This window comes from Dreissena polymorpha, chromosome 2 (genome assembly GCF_020536995.1).
Source record: "Dreissena polymorpha isolate Duluth1 chromosome 2, UMN_Dpol_1.0, whole genome shotgun sequence".
NCBI lineage: Eukaryota > Metazoa > Mollusca > Bivalvia > Myida > Dreissenidae > Dreissena > Dreissena polymorpha.
Window position 1 is genome coordinate 29,318,365 of NC_068356.1, and position 19,644 is coordinate 29,338,008.

At 38.1% G+C, this 19,644-nt stretch overlaps 2 protein-coding genes across 5 annotated transcripts in view; one reads left to right on the top strand and one right to left on the bottom strand.

The window, feature by feature from the left end:
• Positions 1-387: 387 nt before the first annotated feature.
• On the bottom strand, positions 388-13,583 carry LOC127866412 (uncharacterized). 2 transcript variants are annotated; one of them, XM_052406916.1, is made up of 2 exons: positions 13,421-13,583; positions 388-3,386 (listed from the first exon to the last, which is right to left on the bottom strand). In XM_052406916.1, exon 2 carries the CDS (start codon positions 3,370-3,372, stop codon positions 2,020-2,022), a length of 1,353 nt encoding a protein of 450 aa, XP_052262876.1. In that variant the 5' UTR covers positions 3,373-3,386; positions 13,421-13,583; the 3' UTR covers positions 388-2,019. The 2 variants fall into 2 exon arrangements, with proteins under 2 accessions (XP_052262876.1, XP_052262877.1); XM_052406917.1 differs by having other exon boundaries at positions 13,507-13,567.
• LOC127866400 (polymerase delta-interacting protein 3-like) overlaps positions 13,551-19,644 on the top strand; it is a 30,527-nt gene continuing 24,433 nt past the window's right edge. For 2 of the 3 annotated variants that reach the window (XM_052406897.1, XM_052406899.1), the window contains exon 1: positions 13,551-13,705. In XM_052406897.1, the coding sequence (XP_052262857.1) occupies positions 13,650-13,705 (56 nt within the window). In that variant the 5' untranslated portion in view covers positions 13,551-13,649. The other variant, XM_052406898.1, reaches the window with a different exon arrangement.

Here is a 19,644-nt window from a genome sequence, read left to right on the forward strand (position 1 = left end):
GAATGATGAAATCGAAATTTGCTTTCTAGCATCGAACCCTGAACTTTAAGGTGTCATTTTCATACAAAAAGGCTGACCTACGTGTTACAGACATCATAGCTTTATCTTTTATTCTAATATGTTATACATTATAACGCACCAACGTATTCCCTGATTACAGGCCTTAAGCAGGGACGGGATGAGAATGTTGAGTCTCTCATGAATCCCGGTGAAAACTGATCACCTGATGTTGACAAGTGTGTGTACCTGAATTAAATACAAGTTGTATTGCGCGTGAACTAACCTACATTCTGAACATTGTTATACTTACATTGTCATTAAAGAAAAATAGTATAAATGTTTGTTTCCATTACAGTAGCTACAAAATACAAGCAAAACGAATTATTCAGTGTCATTTGCATGTATTTGAGTTTCACAAATAAACATTAAATAAATAATCAAAGAACATAAGCAGTTTAAATAATAGCACCAAATCTACCTAATTAATTTAAACTCATAAGTTAAAAAGTCAAGTTCCATTGATACAAGCAGTGGTTATTTATTTAACTAAAGTGCATCCACAACAAATCAAGACAACTAGTTAAACATGAATTAAACCCCGTGACATATTGTCACCTACATGTATTTGTTTATGAAACAGGAATGGCTGGATAACTGGTGATATAAAATTTTGTCTTGCATATCTGCACATCCAGGTTAACGATATATTTTAAGAATAAATACATATTTCTAATATTATCCAGTGCATAACTCGAAAACTAGAAGAGGTTATAACTAGAAACTTAATTTTATATATGAATTAATTGATTGAGGAAATATGCAGTGTACAAAACCCGTAACTCCAGCTCATCTACATTCAGAGTTACTTCCCTTGGTTTATGTTAATTAAATTTTGTACTGAGAATATATTAAAAACTCTAAAAGATATGATTTTTAAATTAAATTGGTTGCTAGATCTCATTCTAATAATTTGCAGCGCACAAGAACTTAAACCCTTGATTCCACATTTTAGAGTTATTTTGCATTGCCCTTTGCCAATTTCTAAATTAAAATTATGTATAGAGCACATCTTTTAAAATGTAAGACGTATCAACTAAAAACTAAATAGGTGGGCAAGTCTCATTAAGGGGATGTTATTTTTGAATGGGAAATATGTTGCAAACTACAAGATGTATCAACTTGATGTATAGATATATATCAATGACAGGAGTAGAAGTGTAAAAGAACAGTAACTCCTGCTTTCATTATTTCACAGTAACTGCCATAGTAAGCGTTCTTGTTGAAATGTTGTTCATGGGATATCTAGGTTACAAAATGAGATATATCAAGGCAAAACATATAGGTGCAAAACTTGCATTTTTGGAAAACCAGTTCTCAACACTGCCTTTGCCCTCTGACAGAGCGGCATGCTGGAGTATTTTCATGACCATGAATGTTTAAATATTCATTGCTCGAAAAATGTGGAAGAAATTTGCTGCACAAACCTATGAGGATGAATCCCCAAGTATCCCCTCCATGTGGGCTTAAACAAATGTCTACTGTTATAATTTATCAGATGATCCACAATGGGTTGACAGTTTCTAGCATAAAAAACAACAGGATAAGGAACAGTGGTAAAGAGGTAGTGTCAATCTGTATATATCATGTGAATACTAATGCATAAAAGCAGATGAAAAAGTCAATAGTCAGCATATTAATAGACTTACAACATAAACATCAGAATACAATTTCAATGCTATTCCAGTTTGATAAAGCACATACAAATATTATTTAAAGAATCATTAATTTGATTATGAATAAAAATAACAAGTACAATACTACATGTATTTCTGTACTAGCAGCCAGAATAAAAAGCATTCTAATCACAAGTTCTTCTCAATGTTCTCATAATAATGCCCATAAAATTGGTTAGGTATTACAAGTTTATTTATAATTTGCATTGAGCAAAATTATATCATCAGATTATATAGACCACATTAAAATATTCTTGCAAACAATTTGGACAACATATTTTATAAGTTACATGTTGACGCTAACACTTCTCTCAAGGAGGCCATTCTCGTATTGCAGTTTCCATGGTCTCCCAAGCACCTGGGAGACGGCAGCCTCTAGCAGGTCCTCACTGCGATGGTTTGCCTCCAGCCATCTTACAAACTCCTCCTCCCACTGCTCCTGAATGGGCCAGTCAAACTCGTAAGACACTTCAACAGACGGAATCAACAGTTCTTTTAATCTCCTGGTCTTGACCAATATCAGAATGGTGGTGCTGGAGAGAGGGAAGCCGTACCGTATTGTGTGCAGTTTCTGACATAGGGTTGCCAAGGTAATTAGAGCAGCTGGCATACGACTATCACCACTTTCAAAGTTCTCCAGATACAAATTTGTGTATGTAAATCTCTCTAAGGTAAGTTTATAGCAGGAAACCAGATGATCCATCACTCCTTTTGTCACAATGTTCACTAAATCATCAAGAACAAGGGATCGTAATGGCATGTTAGTCACAAATGAATCTTTAATTACTAGAATATACTGCAGTACAAGATCGACCTTAAAGTTTGGATTGATCTTCAAAACTTGGCTCCAAACGTCCTCACGAAGCTGTCTGGCATCAACCAAAGCAAGCTCTTCGTCTTGATAGAGACAAATTTCTTGTAGACCATTTGCTACAAGCTGCAGCAGGATAGTGTTGTTGATTTTCTCTCTTCTCACTGTGAGCATCTGTAGCCTTGAAAAGTCTTGGAGCAAAGTGAGATAGTCATCATGATCAGTCAAGGATAAAGACATGAGTCTTAGTTCAGTTATTTTGGTGGATAATCTTGTTTCACAAAGCTCTGTGAGTAAATTGGTTCCACTATCTGACCAGCAAATGTATGGCGATATAAGACCAACTTTATCAAGGTCCTTGCATAACCTTAGAATGGAGATAATGGCTGCTACATCATTCCTCTTAAGTGCCAACTCTGAAAGTGCTGAGAATTCTTGACAGCCACCAAGACCAAGCCTGAAGTACCTCAGCATACTACAATTGTCCGCAATGGCATGAAGTATTTGTTGACCAGATCTTGATATGATATACCCAAATGAGATTTCAATGTTTCTCATAAATTTGCCATATATTTTTAAACATATTAGAAACTTAGTTCTCTTTTCTTTCACAAAGTACACATTTTCTTCTGACTCTCTGTTGTATTTGACCACTGGCCATGCCCTGGGTGTGTGCATGTGTGGCTTCCATGTTGACAGGACCTGGGCTGTGGTAAGCTTTTCATCCCAAGTCAAATAGCCGAGTATCTGGGTGGCAACCACAGATGGAATACCCTCTATGCTGGCAAGCGCATTGCCATTCCTGCTTGATGACTGGGGAGAATTCATGATTCTTGGTTAACCTAAAACATGCCAATGATTTGTTTTGAAACATTTAATTCAAAACACGCTAGTACTACAAGTCCAATTTAGTTTTTGTCTGAGCCATGATTTTCTTGATTTTTAGGTATAATGAATAACAGGTTACTGTCTGATCTTTTTGTAATATATCAGGCAAGGCTTAGAATAATATAACGGCGAGGCTTGCCATTATATCAGGCAGATATCAATGCGGTAGTATGATAAAACAAGAGCACCTCCTTGCGGGTGCAGACTGCTCATCTACATGTATTTTTCTTTTTAAAGGTGAAGGGAACTATCTCAATTTCAATCACAAAGGAAGGAGAGGTGGAGTGGAGAGGGGTGTATAGTGTGGGGGTGTGGTCATTTATAACATTATCTTCCAAAAATGCAAAAAAAAAAAAATTTTTGGGGGGGGGGGGGAAATTCTTGGGTGGGATGGTTAAACGGTATTTTAAAAATAAAATAATAAAAATAAATATTTGTGTTTTTTAACAATGTTTAAAAAATAATATAAAAAAAAAATTTGGGGGGGGGGGTTGGGGGGGGGATATAGTGTGAGGGTGTGGTGGTCATTTATTAGATGATCTTTAAACAAGAGGGCCAAGATGGCCCTAGTTCGCTCACCTGAGAGGAGTCGGTTCATTCAATCTTTACCAAATGTCAAACTTGACCTAGATATTGTCCAGACAAACATCCTGGTCAAGTTTCATCATTATTTCATCTGCGAGTAAATATACCTATGAAGTTTCATGATCCTAGGCATAAGCATTCTTGAGTTATCATCCAGAAACCATTTTTCTAAGTTGAGTCACCGTGACCTTGACAGCCATTGTGTGAATACGTTATTTGGCACTGTGACCTTGACCTTTGACCTAGTGACCTGATAATCAATAGGGGTCATCTGCGAGTCATGATCATGGTACCTATGAAGTTTCATGATCCTAGGCATAAGCATTCTTGAGTTATCATCCAGAAACCATTTTACTATTTCAGGTCACCCTGACCTTGACCTTTGACATAGTGACCTGAAAATCGATAGGGGTCATCTTCGAGTCATGATCAATGTACCTATGAAGTTTCATGATCCTAGGCATAAGCGCTCTTTTGAGTTATCATCTGGAAACCATTTTACTATTTCGGGTCATCGTGACCTTGACCTTTGACCTAGTGACCTAAAAATCAATAGGGGTCATCTACAAGTCATGATCAATGTACCTATGAAGTTTCATGATCCTAGGCCTAAGCGTTCTTGAGTTATCATCTGGAAACCATTTTACTATTTTGGGTCATCGTGACCTTGACCTTTGACCTAGTGACCTGAAAATAAATAGGGGTCATCTTTGAGTCAGGATCAATGTACCTAGTATGAAGTTTCATGATCCTAGGCCTAAGCGTTCTTGAGTTATCATCCGGAAACCATTTTAATATTTTGGGTCATCGTGACCTTGACCTTTGACCTAGTGACCTGAAAAACAATAGGGGTCATCTACGAGTTATGATCAATGTACCTATGAAGTTTCATGATCCTAGGCCTAAGCGTTCTTGAGTTATCATCCGGAAACCATTTTACTATTTCGGGTCATCGTGACCTTGACCTTTGACCTAGTGACCTGAAAATCAATAGGGGCTATCTGCGAGTCATGATCAATGTAGCTATGAAGTTTCATGATCCTAGGCATAAGCGTTCTTGAGTTATCATCTGGAAACCATTTTACTGCTTTGGGTCACCGTGACCTTGACCTTTGACCTAGTGACCTGAATATCAATAGGGGTCATCTGCGAGTCATGATCAATGTATCTATGAAGTTTCATGATACTAGGCATAAGTGTTCTTGAGTTATCATCCGGAAACCATTTTACTATTTCGGGTCATCGTGACCTTGACCTTTGACCTAGTGACCTAAAAATCTATAGGAGTCATCTGCGAGTCATGAGCAATGTACATGTACCTATGAAGTTTCATGATCCTTGGCATAAGCGCTCTTGAGTTATCATCTGGAAACCATCTGGTGGACGGACGGACCGACAAAACAATATACCACCTCTTCTTCGAAAGAGGGGGGGGAGGGGGGCATAATGAGAAAACTGCCTCCCTCCCAGCCGCCATGTTATTCAACTGACCGGAACCATTTTTGAACTCAACTCTTGTATCAAGGAAACAAATGTTCTGAGCAAATTTCATGAAAATTGGGTCAAAAATGTGACTTCTACTGTGTTCAACAATCCCGACCATTTTTAAACTCGTCGAAATATCAATAAAACCAATGCTTTGACCAATTTTCATGATGATTGGGCAAAAATTGTGACTTCTAGAGTGTTTACAAGGTTTCTCTAAAGCCCAATAGGGAAAACTGCCACTATATACATATAGAGAAAAAAGTGCGCCACACACTGGCGGCCATGTTTTTTCACCGATCTCGACCATTTTCGAACTCGTCCGAGACATCAATTGAACCAATGTTTTGACCAACTTTCATGATGATTTGGCAAACATTGTGACTTCGAGTGTTTACAAGGTTTCTCTATAGCCAAATAAGGAAAACTTCCCCGCCCTCTGGTGGCCATGTTTTTCAACAGATCAGAACCACTTTTAAACTCAACTAAGATATCATTAAGACAAACATTTTGACAAAGTTACATGAAGATTGGGCATGAAATGTGACTTCTACAGTGTTTACAAGGTTTTTCTTTTTTTGATCTAGTGACCTAGTTTTCGACCCGGCACAACCCAGTTTCGAACTCTGCCGAGATTTTATTCAGGCAAAGCTTTTGAACAAGTTTCATGAAGATGGGACAAGAAATGTGGCCTCTAGAGTGTTTAGGAGCAAATGTTTACGGACGGACGGACATACGACAGACAAAGTCCGGTCAGAAAAGCTCACCTGAGCAATCAGGTGAGCTAAAAAAAATTGAGGGGGGGATTCGGGGGGCCGGGGGGTGCGTGGGGGATGGTTTGGGTGGAGTCTATTGTGGTATGTCAGGTAAGAATTGTTTTGTCAAAGTATCAATCAAATCTAATCATAAACAAGGGCTGTTTGTAAAACATGCATGCCCCCATATGGGCTGTCAGTTGTAGTGGCAGCCAATGTGTGAATACGTTTTTTGTCACTGTGACCTTGACCTTTGACCAAAAGTAAGTTATCATCCGGAAACCATTGTACTATTTCGAGTCACTGTGACCTTGACCTTTGACCTAGAGACCTGAAAATCAATAGGGGTCATCTGCCAGTCATGATCAATGTACCTATGAAGTTTCATGATCCTAGGCCTAAGCATTCTTGAGTTATCATCCGGAAACCATTTCACTATTTCGAGTCACTGTGACCTTGACCTTTGACCTTGTGACCTAACAAGAGCTGTCAGAGGACAGCGCGCTCGACTATTCGAGTGCTTGACAGTATAACGAAAGCCATCATGGGGAAATTGTTCATATTTAATAATTTATTAGACGATCTTTCAAAAATATAAAAAGGAAAAAAAATATATAAAAAAATTGGGTGGGTAGAGGGGGGTAGGGGGGGGTGAGAGGGGGGGTTTAATGTGGGGTGTGGTAATTTATTAGATGTTTAAAAAAATGAGGCGGTAGGGGGGTGTGAGAGGGGGGTATAATGTGGGGTGTGGTAATTTATTAGGTGTTTAAAAAAAAATGGGTGGTGGGGGTGAGAGGGGGGTATAATGTGGGTGTGGTAATTTATTAGATGTTTAAAAAAAAAAAAATTGGGGGGGGGGGGGGGGGGGGGGGGGGAGTGAGAGGGGGGTATAATGTGGGGTGTGGTAATTTATTAGATGTTTAAAAAAATTGGGGGGGTAGGGGGGGGGGTGGGGGGTGAGAGGGGGGTATAATGTGGGGTGTGGTAATTTATTAGATGTTTAAACAAAAAATCCGGGGGGGTAGGGGGAGTGAGAGGGGGGTATAATGTGGGGTGTGGAAATTTATTAGTTGTTTAAAAAAAATATATATTCAGGGGTTGAAGAATCCACTCGACCGCTCGCATATGCGAGTGAAGTTGACGGTCGGGCGAGTAAAATTAATGAAATACTCGACCGACAGGGCGAGTGCTGTTTTTCAAGTTGAGAAATATAAATTCAGTTCCAGAACTCCTTCCACATCTATACAAATTGCGAACAATTTTTCGAACGAAAAAATATGATTAGTACACAAAGAAACTGCACTTTCGTTTTGACTATGAAAAATGATGTCACGGGCACAGTAAAAATAATTCGAAATCGGCTGCGCTCTTTTTATCGTTGTCAGTGCTCTTAGCTAATCGATTAAAAGTGAATAAAACTGTTAAATATATTGGTCATTCCGTGAATTTTAATGTAAATATCAATAAAACAATAATACATCACTGGTTAATTATAATACTTCTTATATTTAATTAAAAATAAACAGAAACAAATAATTATTAATAAACAGAATAATTCCGAATTTCGTGATCAGAAGCCTTAGACAAAATTTACCTTATTGTAAGGTCTGAAATATTAAAATGGAAAAGGGTTTTATTTTAAAATATCTGCAAGGTGGTGGCGACAGGGAACAGAAAGAATAAGAAAGGTCGTCAAAACGCCAAGCGGAAAGAATTGAGAAAAGGAAAGAGGTGCATAAAACGTAATGAAAGCAAATATAATCCATCAGATAATGTAGATAGTTTGTTTGCAGTTTAGTGTCACTATGTTAAGTAGGATTAGAAGGTTCTGGTTGATCATAACTATAAATATAGATATCTATTTTTTTTAATGCAGGGCGAGTAGATTAAAGTGAAGGGCGAGTGGATTGTCAGGCCTACTCGCCCTGCAGGGCGAGTGGCTCTGGAAAATTTCTTCAACCCCTGATATTTTTATTTTTTTTGAGGGGGGTAGGGGGGGTGAGAGGGGGTTTAATGTGGGGTGGGGTAATTTATTAGATGTTTAAAAAAAAAAAAAGGGGGGGATAGGGGGGTGGGGGTGGGGGGTGAGAGGGGTTTTGGGGGGGGTGGGGGTAGGGGGTGTAGGGGGGGTAGGGGGAGTGAGAGGGGGGTTTAATGTGGGGTGTGGTAATTTATTAATGTTTAAAAAAAACAATTTTTGGGGGGGTGGGGGGGTAGGGGGATGTGAGAGGGGGGTATAATGTGGGGTGTGGTAATTCATTAGATGATTAAAAAAAACAAATGATCTCACACTGACATGAACAAATATCCTCTATTTATTAAACATGAAATTTAAACTTATTGCATTTGTTTCCCCTGTATATAAGAAAGATATAATAGTGTATTACCTCCCCTGTCCTGCTTATATTTATATTAATCAACAAAATTAAACATTAACACAATATTTAATATACAAAATATACAAAAAAAATCTCATATTCTGATAATATTTTTACTGATCCACTTTATTTTACTCAAATGATGATGTTTCATTGTACTGATAATTATAGATTTAGGATTACAGACCAGTTGCTTCAGTTATATTGTTCGGAGTTTGCCCTGTTGGCCGCCTATGCGTTCTTGAGTTATCATCCAAAAACCTTTTTACCATTTCGAGTCGTCGTGACCTTGACCTTTGACCTAGTGACCTCAAAATCAATAGGGGTCATCTGCGAATCATGATGAATGTTCCTATTAAGTATCATGATCCTAGGCCCAAGAGTGCTTGAGTTATCATCCGGAAACCACCTGGTGGACGGACCGACAGACCGACCGACAGACATGTGCAAAGCAATATACCCCCTCTTCTTCGAAGGGGGGCATAATAAAGAAGTTATGGTAATTTGAGCAAAATTTAATAATTTGACCTTGAGAGTCAATGTCATTCAAAGGTCAAGGTAAAATTCAACTTGCCAGGTACAGTACCCTCATGATAGCATGAAAGTAATTGCAGTTTGAAAGCAATAGCCTTCATACTTTAGCAGTAAAGTGGATCTAAACACTAAATTTTACCATATATTCAAAGTTACTTAGTCAAAAAAGGGCAATAATTTCGTAAGAATGACAACCAGAGTTATGCAACTTGTCCTTTACAGTCCCCTTATGATAGTTTGCGAGTGTTTCAAGTATGAAAGCAACATCTATGATACTTTAGGGGTAAAGTGGACCAAAACACAAAACTTAACAATATTTTCAATTTTCTAAGTATAAAGGGCCCATAATTTCGTCAAAATGTCTGTCAGAGTTACATAACATTGCCTGCAAAGTCCCCTTATGATAATTAGTAAGTGTTGCAAGTATGAAAGCAATAGCTTTGATACTTTAGGAATAAAGTGGACCTAAACACAAAACTTAACCAAATTTTCAATTTTCTAAGTATAAAAAGGGGCACATAATTCTGTCAAAATGCCAGTCAGAGTTACATAACTGAGCCTGTACAGTCCCCTTATTATAGTTAGTAAGTGTTGCAAGTATGAAAGCAGCTTTGATACTTAACTCATTCCATATTAAAGCCTTATCTCTAGGCAGCCCCTATTAGTAGTAGCCTTATCTATCCCTCGTTAATCAGGACCCTCATCAGCTCTGAATGTCTGACAGATTATCTGATAATTGTTACTTTTAGTGGTGTGAAATGGTATATAGTGTTTTTAAGTATTGTTACTTTGTTGACGGTTTATGTGACAGATGTTTTATTATTATATTTCCAATTTAAAAATGAATATAGTAATATATATGAAAATTTCGAAATCTTGCATAACTTATCAAATAAAAAAATATTGAATTATATCCAAATAACTAATCCATCCATGTATACACTTTTTACAAATAGAAACTGTTATAATGAATAAAAACAATTTTTAAAAATTATTTTAAAAATAAAACAAAAATTAATAATTAAATGACATAAACAATAATAAGATATTGCTAATAATAAAAACAAACATCAACAAGAGTTCCGCGGTCGGAGATGACCGCATTGAAGCCGGATTTTTGATTTAAATGACAGGAAAGTACCTTTCGTGTTTTTGTCAATGCAATACTTAAATTACTGAAATATTGTTCAAAGGTCAAAATGAAATGTAAGTACTTTTCAAGGCATGAGCAAACCTTGTGTTATGTTTTGAATGCATGCATATACATGAACAACAAAGTTATAACATGGAATAAGAACTTTAACATTTTTACCTACCAAAGTTATAAGAACTTTAACATTTTTACATTCAAGGTCACAGTGACCTTGACCTTAGAATGAATGACCTTGAAATGACCAGTGGTCATCTAAGTGTGCTTGCAAACCTTCATGTCAAGTTTGAAGACTCTATGTCCAAGCATACCAAAGTTATAACAATTTTAACATTTTAACATTTAAGGTCACAGTGACCTTGACCTTCAAATGAATGACATTGAAATGACCAGTGGTCATCTTCTAGTACTGGCCAATCTTTATTTCAAGTTTGAAGACTCTAGGTACAAGCATACCAAAGTTATAACATGAAATAAGAACTTTAACATTTTTACATTCAAGGTCACAGTGACCTTGACCTTCAAATGAATGACCTTGAAATGTCCAGTGGTTACTTACTAGTTCTGGCCAACCTTCATGTCAAGTTTCAAGACTCTAGGTCCAAGCATACCAAAGTTATAACAACTTTAACATTTTTACATTCAAGGTCACAGTGACCTTGACCTTCAAATGAATGACCTTGAAATGTCCAGTGGTTACTTACTAGTTCTGGCCAACCTTCATGTCAAGTTTCAAGACTCTAGGTCCAAGCATACCAAAGTTATAACAACTTTAACATTTTTATATTGAAGGTCACAGTGACCTTCACCTTCAAATGAATGACCTTGAAATGACCAGTGGTCATCTGTTAATCCTGGCCAACCTTCATGTCAAGTTTGAAGACTCTAGGTCCAAGCATACCAAAGTTATACCATGAAATAAGAACTTTAACATTTTTACATTCAAGGTCACAGTGACCTTGACCTTCAAATGAATGACCTTGAAATGACCAGTGGTTACTAACTAGTTATGGCCAACCTTCATGTCAAGTTTCAAGACTCTAGGTCCAAGCATACCAAAGTTATAACAACTTTAACATTTTTTATATTGAAGGTCACAGTGACCTTGACCTTCAAATGAATGACCTTGAAATGACCAGTGGTCATCTGTTAATCCTGGCCAACCTTCATGTCAAGTTTGAAGACTCTAGGTCCAAGCATACCAAAGTTATACCATGAAATAAGAACTTTAACATTTTCGAGCACGCCGCCCGCCCGCCCGCCCCCCCCGCCCGCCCGCCCCCCCGCCCCGCCCGACAACATCAATCTATAAGCCGAGATTTTTTCGAAAAAAATCCGGCTAATAAGCACAGTTATGTTTCAATTGCAAGTAATTTCATGAAGAAAAATAAATAAAATATGAGAACATCTTAATATGCTTATATTAAAACTTAATTAAAATGTAAAATAAAATAAAATACAAAAATAGAATACAAATAACTATCAAAAAAAAACATGAGTTACCATTACTTAATTTATTTATTTTTATCTTTTTTTTTCACAGGTTTTGACCAGAAATGGTAAAACAAGATCATTTTCCAAATTAAGAAAGCATTTGTTACAAGAATTTTCTTAGGTTGAAAAACTTACTGCAAATAAATAACTGTTTCTTTAAATGCCAATTTGAACAGACGTATTTTTAAGTCATTAGGCATTCAGAGCTACATCTAAGTTGTCCTATATTTATGACGCTAGGGATTCACACTGTAGATTATTGGACGCATATATATGACGCTAGGAACTCCACTGTAGATTATTTGGACGCATATATACGACACTATGGCTGAATGGGTTACGGAATAAAATGGACTAAAACACAAAACTTATCCAAAATTTTCAATTTTCTAAGTATAAAAAGGGCACATAATTCTGTCAAAATGCATCCCACAGTTATCTTACTTTGCCTGCCCAGTCCTCTCATGATAGTAAGTAAGTGTACCAAGTTTGAATGCAATAGCATTGATACTTTATGAGAAAAGTGGACCTAAACGCAAAACTTAACCGGACGCCGACGCCAAGGTGATGACAATAGCTCTTTTTTTTTTCAAAAATAGATGAGCTAATAATATACTGTACTGATTAACAATAAGTTTATAGGTGGTAAACAAATTGTGACGGAAAAATCTATTTTTAGCCTCTGTGACCTTGACCTTGACCCCAGTGACCTCAAACCTCATCAAAAGGTAGATGTCCATGCAAGGTACCTACATGCAAAATATGTAAGAGAACAGTAAAATATTGAAGGCGCTATGAGAAACTGTAACAAAATTGTGGTGGAAAAATCTATTATTATCCTGGGTGACCTTGACCTTGACCCCAGTGACCTCAAACCTCATCAAAAGGTAGAGGTCCATGAAAGGTACCAACATGCACAATATGAAAGAGATTCGTAAAGTATTGAAGGTGCTAAACTGAGAAACTGTAACAAAAGTGTGACGGAAGGAAGAAGGAAGTAAGGAACTACAAACTGGCAACTTTATAAAAATAAAAATCCCAGTTTGGTCCATGTAGTCCATAAACAAATCCCAAGTTTGCCATTGTATCCATAAAAAAAATCCCAATTTGACCAGATTCATTGGTTTTCCCAAAATTGCTAGGAATCCCCGAGATGTTATTGTGGGTGTTATATGGAACTAACGGCTTTGAGTGGTTAACATACTGTAAATAAACCATTTTCACATAGATTTAACCTGAAATACATCAATCTTTGAAGGTCAATTGTTTTTGTCTGTATTGTTTGCATTAATTCAGAAGTTTTTTCACTGGTTTCCTTAACCACTCGACAAGCAGTAGCATGAGGATACCCTTAAAAAGTTAAAATTTATTGTTACAATTACAGCTCACCCCATATTACCGTAATTCTATTATATTTTCATACGTTACAACACCTGAAATACTTCAATGATACGATAAAATTTATTTGAAATTCACAGTTTTCTACATTTTACTTAGTATATTGTTTTGTAACCTATCATGCAACATTTACGCAAGATTATGACATTAGTGACAGACCATTAAGAACCAGAAAAATGGAAATACATTTACTGCAAAAATGAACTTACTTTGTAAATTAAGTTTAGATACATCTTTATTTACAAAGACCGTTGTCCAAAAGATTAAAGAAGACGCAAGTTTTAGTAAATTCAACCTAAAATGTTGTCTACTGCCTTCTCATTATAATCATCGTGCTGTTTGTTTGAACGGAAATGGTAACGGTTACACTACTACAGTAAACGATTTGTAAATGGCTTTATTTAGTGTTTATTAACCTTAATCGATTTCATAAAAAAGATGGACGAATCGCTTGATGATTACATTTCTAAATCAAATTTTAAAGTGCAAATAGGGTATGCATGCCATTTTTATTGCACGAAAATTAACACATAAATATATAGTTTATTTTGTTTTATCGGTTGTAGGAAAAGTTAATAAACGCATGTATTTATTTCGGCTTCAATTATCAGTAGTTTTGGTTTAGGCTATGAAATACTGATACTATGACTGAGACTGAGTGATAGGTATTGAAGTAGGAACTTACTAGCCATCTGTTGCGACAGTTGTGATCGATGGTTTCACACAGACTGCCAAGGGATAGGTAACTCAACATATGCTAGGCTATCTGATTCCAAATTTAGCTGGCATTGCCAGTGCTGTGGAAGTTGTAACCACTCCCTGTCCCTAGGTGCGTCCTTAGATTCACTCAGTGACACAAACATATACTGTAACTTAGAGTCGCCAGCCCGATCACACGCAAATGATGTTTCTCTGGAACACGTAGGGTCCTCCCTTAACACCTCAGGCCCCAACCTAGATCATCATCCCCCTCCGCAAGCCACATCTACCCCAAAATCAAAAGTTATTCCACCCAACCTCAAACCAAGAGCCAGTGCCAAACCTAAAAAAGCCCTGATCAGTAAAAATCAACGTATTACTGTCCTGAACATAAATTGTAGGGCAATCAAAAATAAAGTCCCGGAACTACATCAGATGATCGATCAGGTGAAACCAGATGTTATCTGTTGTAGTGAAACCTGGCTCAAACCTGACATCCATACTGCTGAGATTTTCCCAGACTGTTTAGGTTATGCAGTCTATCGGGATGATAGGACACATAGTCAAGGGGGTGGAGTCCTGATAGCTGTCACAAGGTCCCTATTGGGTCAGGAGCAGCCAGATCTCAAAACAGACTGTAATGTCTGTTGGGCCAAGTTAAGTATACCCGGTTCCCGAAATATCTATGTCGGCTCATTCTACAAGCCTCATGAAAATGACCCAAATGCCCTCTCACAATTATGGTTATCTCTGCAAAAAATCCCTAAAAACAGCATCATATGCCTTGCAGGTGATTTCAACATGCCCAACATAGACTGGTCTTCAGAAGCTATTAAGAACTCCTGCAAATTCAAACCCCTATATGAAGATTTCCTTGAAAATATTGTCAGCCTCAACCTTGAGCAAATGGTAAAAATTCCCACAAGAAATAATAATATCTTAGACCTACTCCTCACAAATGTACTATCACTGGTTCATAATGTCAAATCCCTCCCAAGCTTAGGAAACTCCGATCATGATATCATCTTCCATGAATTTAACATAAAAAGAGGTCGCCCCGTCCAACCCCAAAGAAAAATTCCATGCTACAAAAAAGCCAACTGGTCAAAAATCAAATCGGAGTGAAATGATTTTCATTCTAAGTTCAGAGAAGGTAAACACACAGACCCAAACTCAGCTTGGACTGACTTTAAGACTGAATTTCATAGACTCTGTGACTTGTACATACCAACGAAAATGACCAAACATAGACAAAATCTCCCTTGGGTTACCATGGACATACTTAGACAAATACGTAAACGGGACAAAATGTATGCTAGACTCAAAAAGAAAAATGAGCCCCCTCAGTCAAATCCCCACTTTAAGACCCTCAAGGCGATCATCCAACGAAAAATACGTAACTCATACTGGTCGTACTTAGAGTCTGTTATCTTCTCAGGAGATTCCCAACCAGGTCAAAACAAATTTTTTTACAGCTTTGTAAAGCATAACAAATCTGAAAACTGTGGAGTAGCACCCCTTAAGTCTGAAGGTCAAACTTTTACAAATGCAAAGGACAAGGCAAACATTCTCAACAAACAGTTTGAGTCTGTCTTCTCCCGACCACAACCATTGAGCCTAAAGCAAATGTGCAAAAGTGTACTGAACCCACCCTCTCACAGAATGCCCCCTATTAAAATAACGGTTGACGGCGTTGACAAACTCCTGGCAGGCCTAAACCCCAATAAAGCTCAAGGTCCAGATCAAATTTCACCAAGGGCCCTCAAAGAACTCCACAGTGAAATAGCCCCCATCCTCACTCACATATTCAGGTTATCGTTAGAAACAGGTATTGTGCCCGATGATTGGAAGAACGCAACCATAGCTCCAGTATACAAAAAGGGTCATAAATCTGACGCCAGCAACTACAGACCAATATCCCTCACTTGCATCTCTTCCAAACTTATGGAGCATATCATTGTCTCAAATATGATGACTTTCTTTGATAATCATGATATCCTCAGTCCCTTCCAACATGGTTCCCGGTCTAAACATAGTTGTGAAACTCAGCTGCTGAGTTTTTCCCAAGAAGTCCTTGACAGCCTCGACAGTTGACAACAGACTGACGTCATTGTGATGGATTTTTCAAAGGCCTTCGACAAAGTCGACCATCACAAGTTAATACACACTTAAATAACATGGGGGTTGACTGCAATGTCTCCTCATGGATTAGGTCATTCCTGAGCAACCGTAGCCAAAGGGTTGCGGTTGAAGGTCAAATCTCCGACAATTTGCCGATGTTATCCGGTGTCCCCCAGGGTTCTGTTGTCGGACCCTGCCTGTTTCTGGTATACATTAATGATCTGCAAGAAACCGTCAAAAGTAAAACAAGGTTATTTGCGGATGACACAATAGTTTACCTATTAATTAAGGGACAGACAGACGCAAACCGACTACAAGAGGACTTACTGAGACTTGAAGGCTGGGAGCGGGACTGGGCTATGGAGTTCAACCCAGATAAGTGTGAGGTACTTAGGATCACACGCAAAAAGAACCCCACTATCTTCAATTACACCTTACATGATAAAATCCTAAAATCCGCCGATACTGCGAAGTACCTTGGAGTAAACATCTCAAAAGACCTAAACTGGACACATCACATAAACAACACAACCTCCAAGGCTAAAAATTCCCTAAGATTTATTCAGAGAAACATCAAAACTCAAAATAAGAAAATTAAAACCACAGCCTACTTCACATATGTTAGACCCCAACTAGAATACTGCTCTGTAATTTGGCATCCTTGGCAGAAAAGTCTAACTTACAACATCGAAAGTGTCCAAAGAGCTGCGGCTAGATATGTTTGTAGCAACTATAGCTTCCAGAGTAGCGTTACTCATATGCTTAATGAGCTTGGTTGGCCCACCCTAGAAAGCGGCAGACTCCAAACCTCCCTCATCCTTCTCTATAAAATTCAGTACCACCTTGTTTACGTTGACCATGACCACCTCACCCCTACCCGAAACTTGAACTTCCTGATCCCCCATTCCCGTACACAGTACCACCTAAACTCCTTTTTCCCGAGAACCCTAAGACTTTGGAATAGTCTCCCATACCAGGTCAAGTCCAGTCCCAGCCTAGATATCTTCAAAGATAGGCTGGTGACAGTTACAGTTTAGCCACCCTACTATGTTTTTAATCTTGCACACTTTTATCTTTGAACTTTTAACTGTTAATCTGCACTAATATTTATGCCCCCCTTCGAAGAAGAGGGGGTATATTGCTTTGCTCATGTCGGTCTGTCGGTCCGTCCACCAGGTGGTTGTCAGACGATAACTCAAGAACGCTTGGGCCTAGGATCATGAAACTTCATAGGTACATTGATCATGACTCGCAGATGACCCCTATTGATTTTGAGGTCACTAGGTCAAGGTCACGGTGACCAGAAATAGTAAAATGGTTTTTGAATAATAACTCAAGAACGCATACGCCTAGGATCATGAAACTTCATGGGTAGATTGATCATGACTTGCAGATGACCCTTATTGATGTTGAGGTCACTAGGTCATAGGTCAAGGTCACGGTGACCCGAAATAGTAAAATGGTTTCCGGATGATAACTCAAGAAAGCATACACCTAGGATCATGAAACTTCATGGGTAGATTGATCAAGACTCGCAGATGACCCCTATTAATTTTGAGGTCACTAGGTCAAAGGTCAAGGTCACGGTGACCCGAAATAGTAAAATTGTTTTTGGATGATAACTCAAGAACGCATACGCCTAGGATCATGAAACTTCATAGGTAGATTGAACATGACTTGCAGATGACCCCTATTGATTTTGAGGTCACAAGGTCAAAGGTCAAGGTCACGGTGACCCGAAATAGTAAAATGATTTTCGGATGATAACTCAAGAACGCTTTTGCCTAGGAACGACCAGAAATAGTAAAATGGTTTTTGAATAATAACTCAAGAACGCATACGCCTAGGATCATGAAACTTCATGGGTAGATTGATCATGACTTGCAGATGACCCCTATTGATTTTGAGGTCACTAGGTCATAGGTCAAGGTCACGGTGACCTGAAATAGTAAAATGGTTTCCGGATGATAACTCAAGAACGCATACACCTAGGATCATGAAACTTCATGGGTAGATTGATCATGACTCGCAGATGACCCCTATTAATTTTGAGGTCACTAGGTCAAAGGTCAAGGTCACGGTGACCCGAAATAGTAAAATTGTTTTTGGATGATAACTCAAGAACGCATACGCCTAGGATCATGAAACTTCATAGGTAGATTGATCACGACTTGCAGATGACCCCTATTGTTTTTGAGGTCACAAGGTCAAAGGTCAAGGTCACGGTGACCCGAAATAGTAAAATGATTTTCGGATGATAACTCAAGAACGCTTTTGCCTAGGAACATGAAACTTCATAGGTACATTGATCGTGACCCGCAGATGACCCCTATTGATTTTCAGGTCACTAGGTCAAAGGTCAAGGTCACAGTGACAAAAATCGTATTCACACAATGGCTTCCACTACAACGCACAGCCCATATGGGGGGCATGCATGTTTTACAAACAGCCCTTGTTTATTCTTAACACAGTTTTCTTGACAGCGCCTCCCAATCATAGTCAGGATTGATTGTTCGGGAGTAACAAGTAGAAGTAGAAGTCCAAATTGTTGACGCTCTCAAATATTAAGCTACTTTTTATATGGGTAATATTTGGAGCCAAAGAATTTAGCCCATATAATAATTATCTCTGAATTCTTTGCGCGTCTTATAAATAAGACTAGGAACTTACTAAAGACGTAAAGTTACTTTCTCAGTCTTCACCAAACATGGCCTGACTGACGGACATGTCCTGTAAAATTTTGTAATGTCCGGCCTGTTGGTCTAATTTACAGGACCGATTGTCCGGCAAAAAAATAAGAACGAATTCATCTGTTTATTGATGTTTGTTTATGGCTCTGAATGTTTTCCGCGTTGTAAAAATATCGATCGTGTCTTTATACACATGCTTTTCCGTACCAACGCTCTTTCTGCTGACGCAATGAGAGCACTGTTTTACGTTTCGTTTCACACATGTCGCTTTTTTTGCCCTTTCTTGAATTAACCATTCTTAAACATGTCATTTTTAACCAGGTTTTCCGAAGGAAAAAACTGGTTATTAGATTGGCGAATGCGGGCGGGCTGGCAGGCGGGTGGAACAAGCTTGTCCGGGCCATAACTATGTCGTTCATTGTCAGATTTTAAAATCATTTGGCACATTTGTTCACCATCATTGGACGGTGTGTCGCGCTAAAAAATTACGTCGATATCTCCAAGGTCAAGGTCACACTTTGAGTTCAAAGGTCAAAAATGGCCATAAATGAGCTTGTCCTGGCCATAACTATGTCATTCATTGTGAGATTTTAAAATCATTTGGCACATTTGTTCACCATCATGGGACGGTGTGTCGTACGAAAGAATCACGTCAATATCTCCAATGTCAAGGTCGCCACGACTAAAAATAGATTTTTTTAAAGACAAACTTACAAAGGGGGTTAATTTTGTTTGTTCATTTCAAAAGTTCAGTTTGAGTTTTCTCCCTTTATCAGAATTTTTTTTCACAATGAAAACCTGGTTTTGTGACAATTTTGTCCCTTGTTTAATCTACTTTGCTCTCTATGCCCTCATGGGTATACACTTAATTGACGGGTGTAGAATTTACAACTCAATTGGCATTTAAATGTATGCTCCTCGCA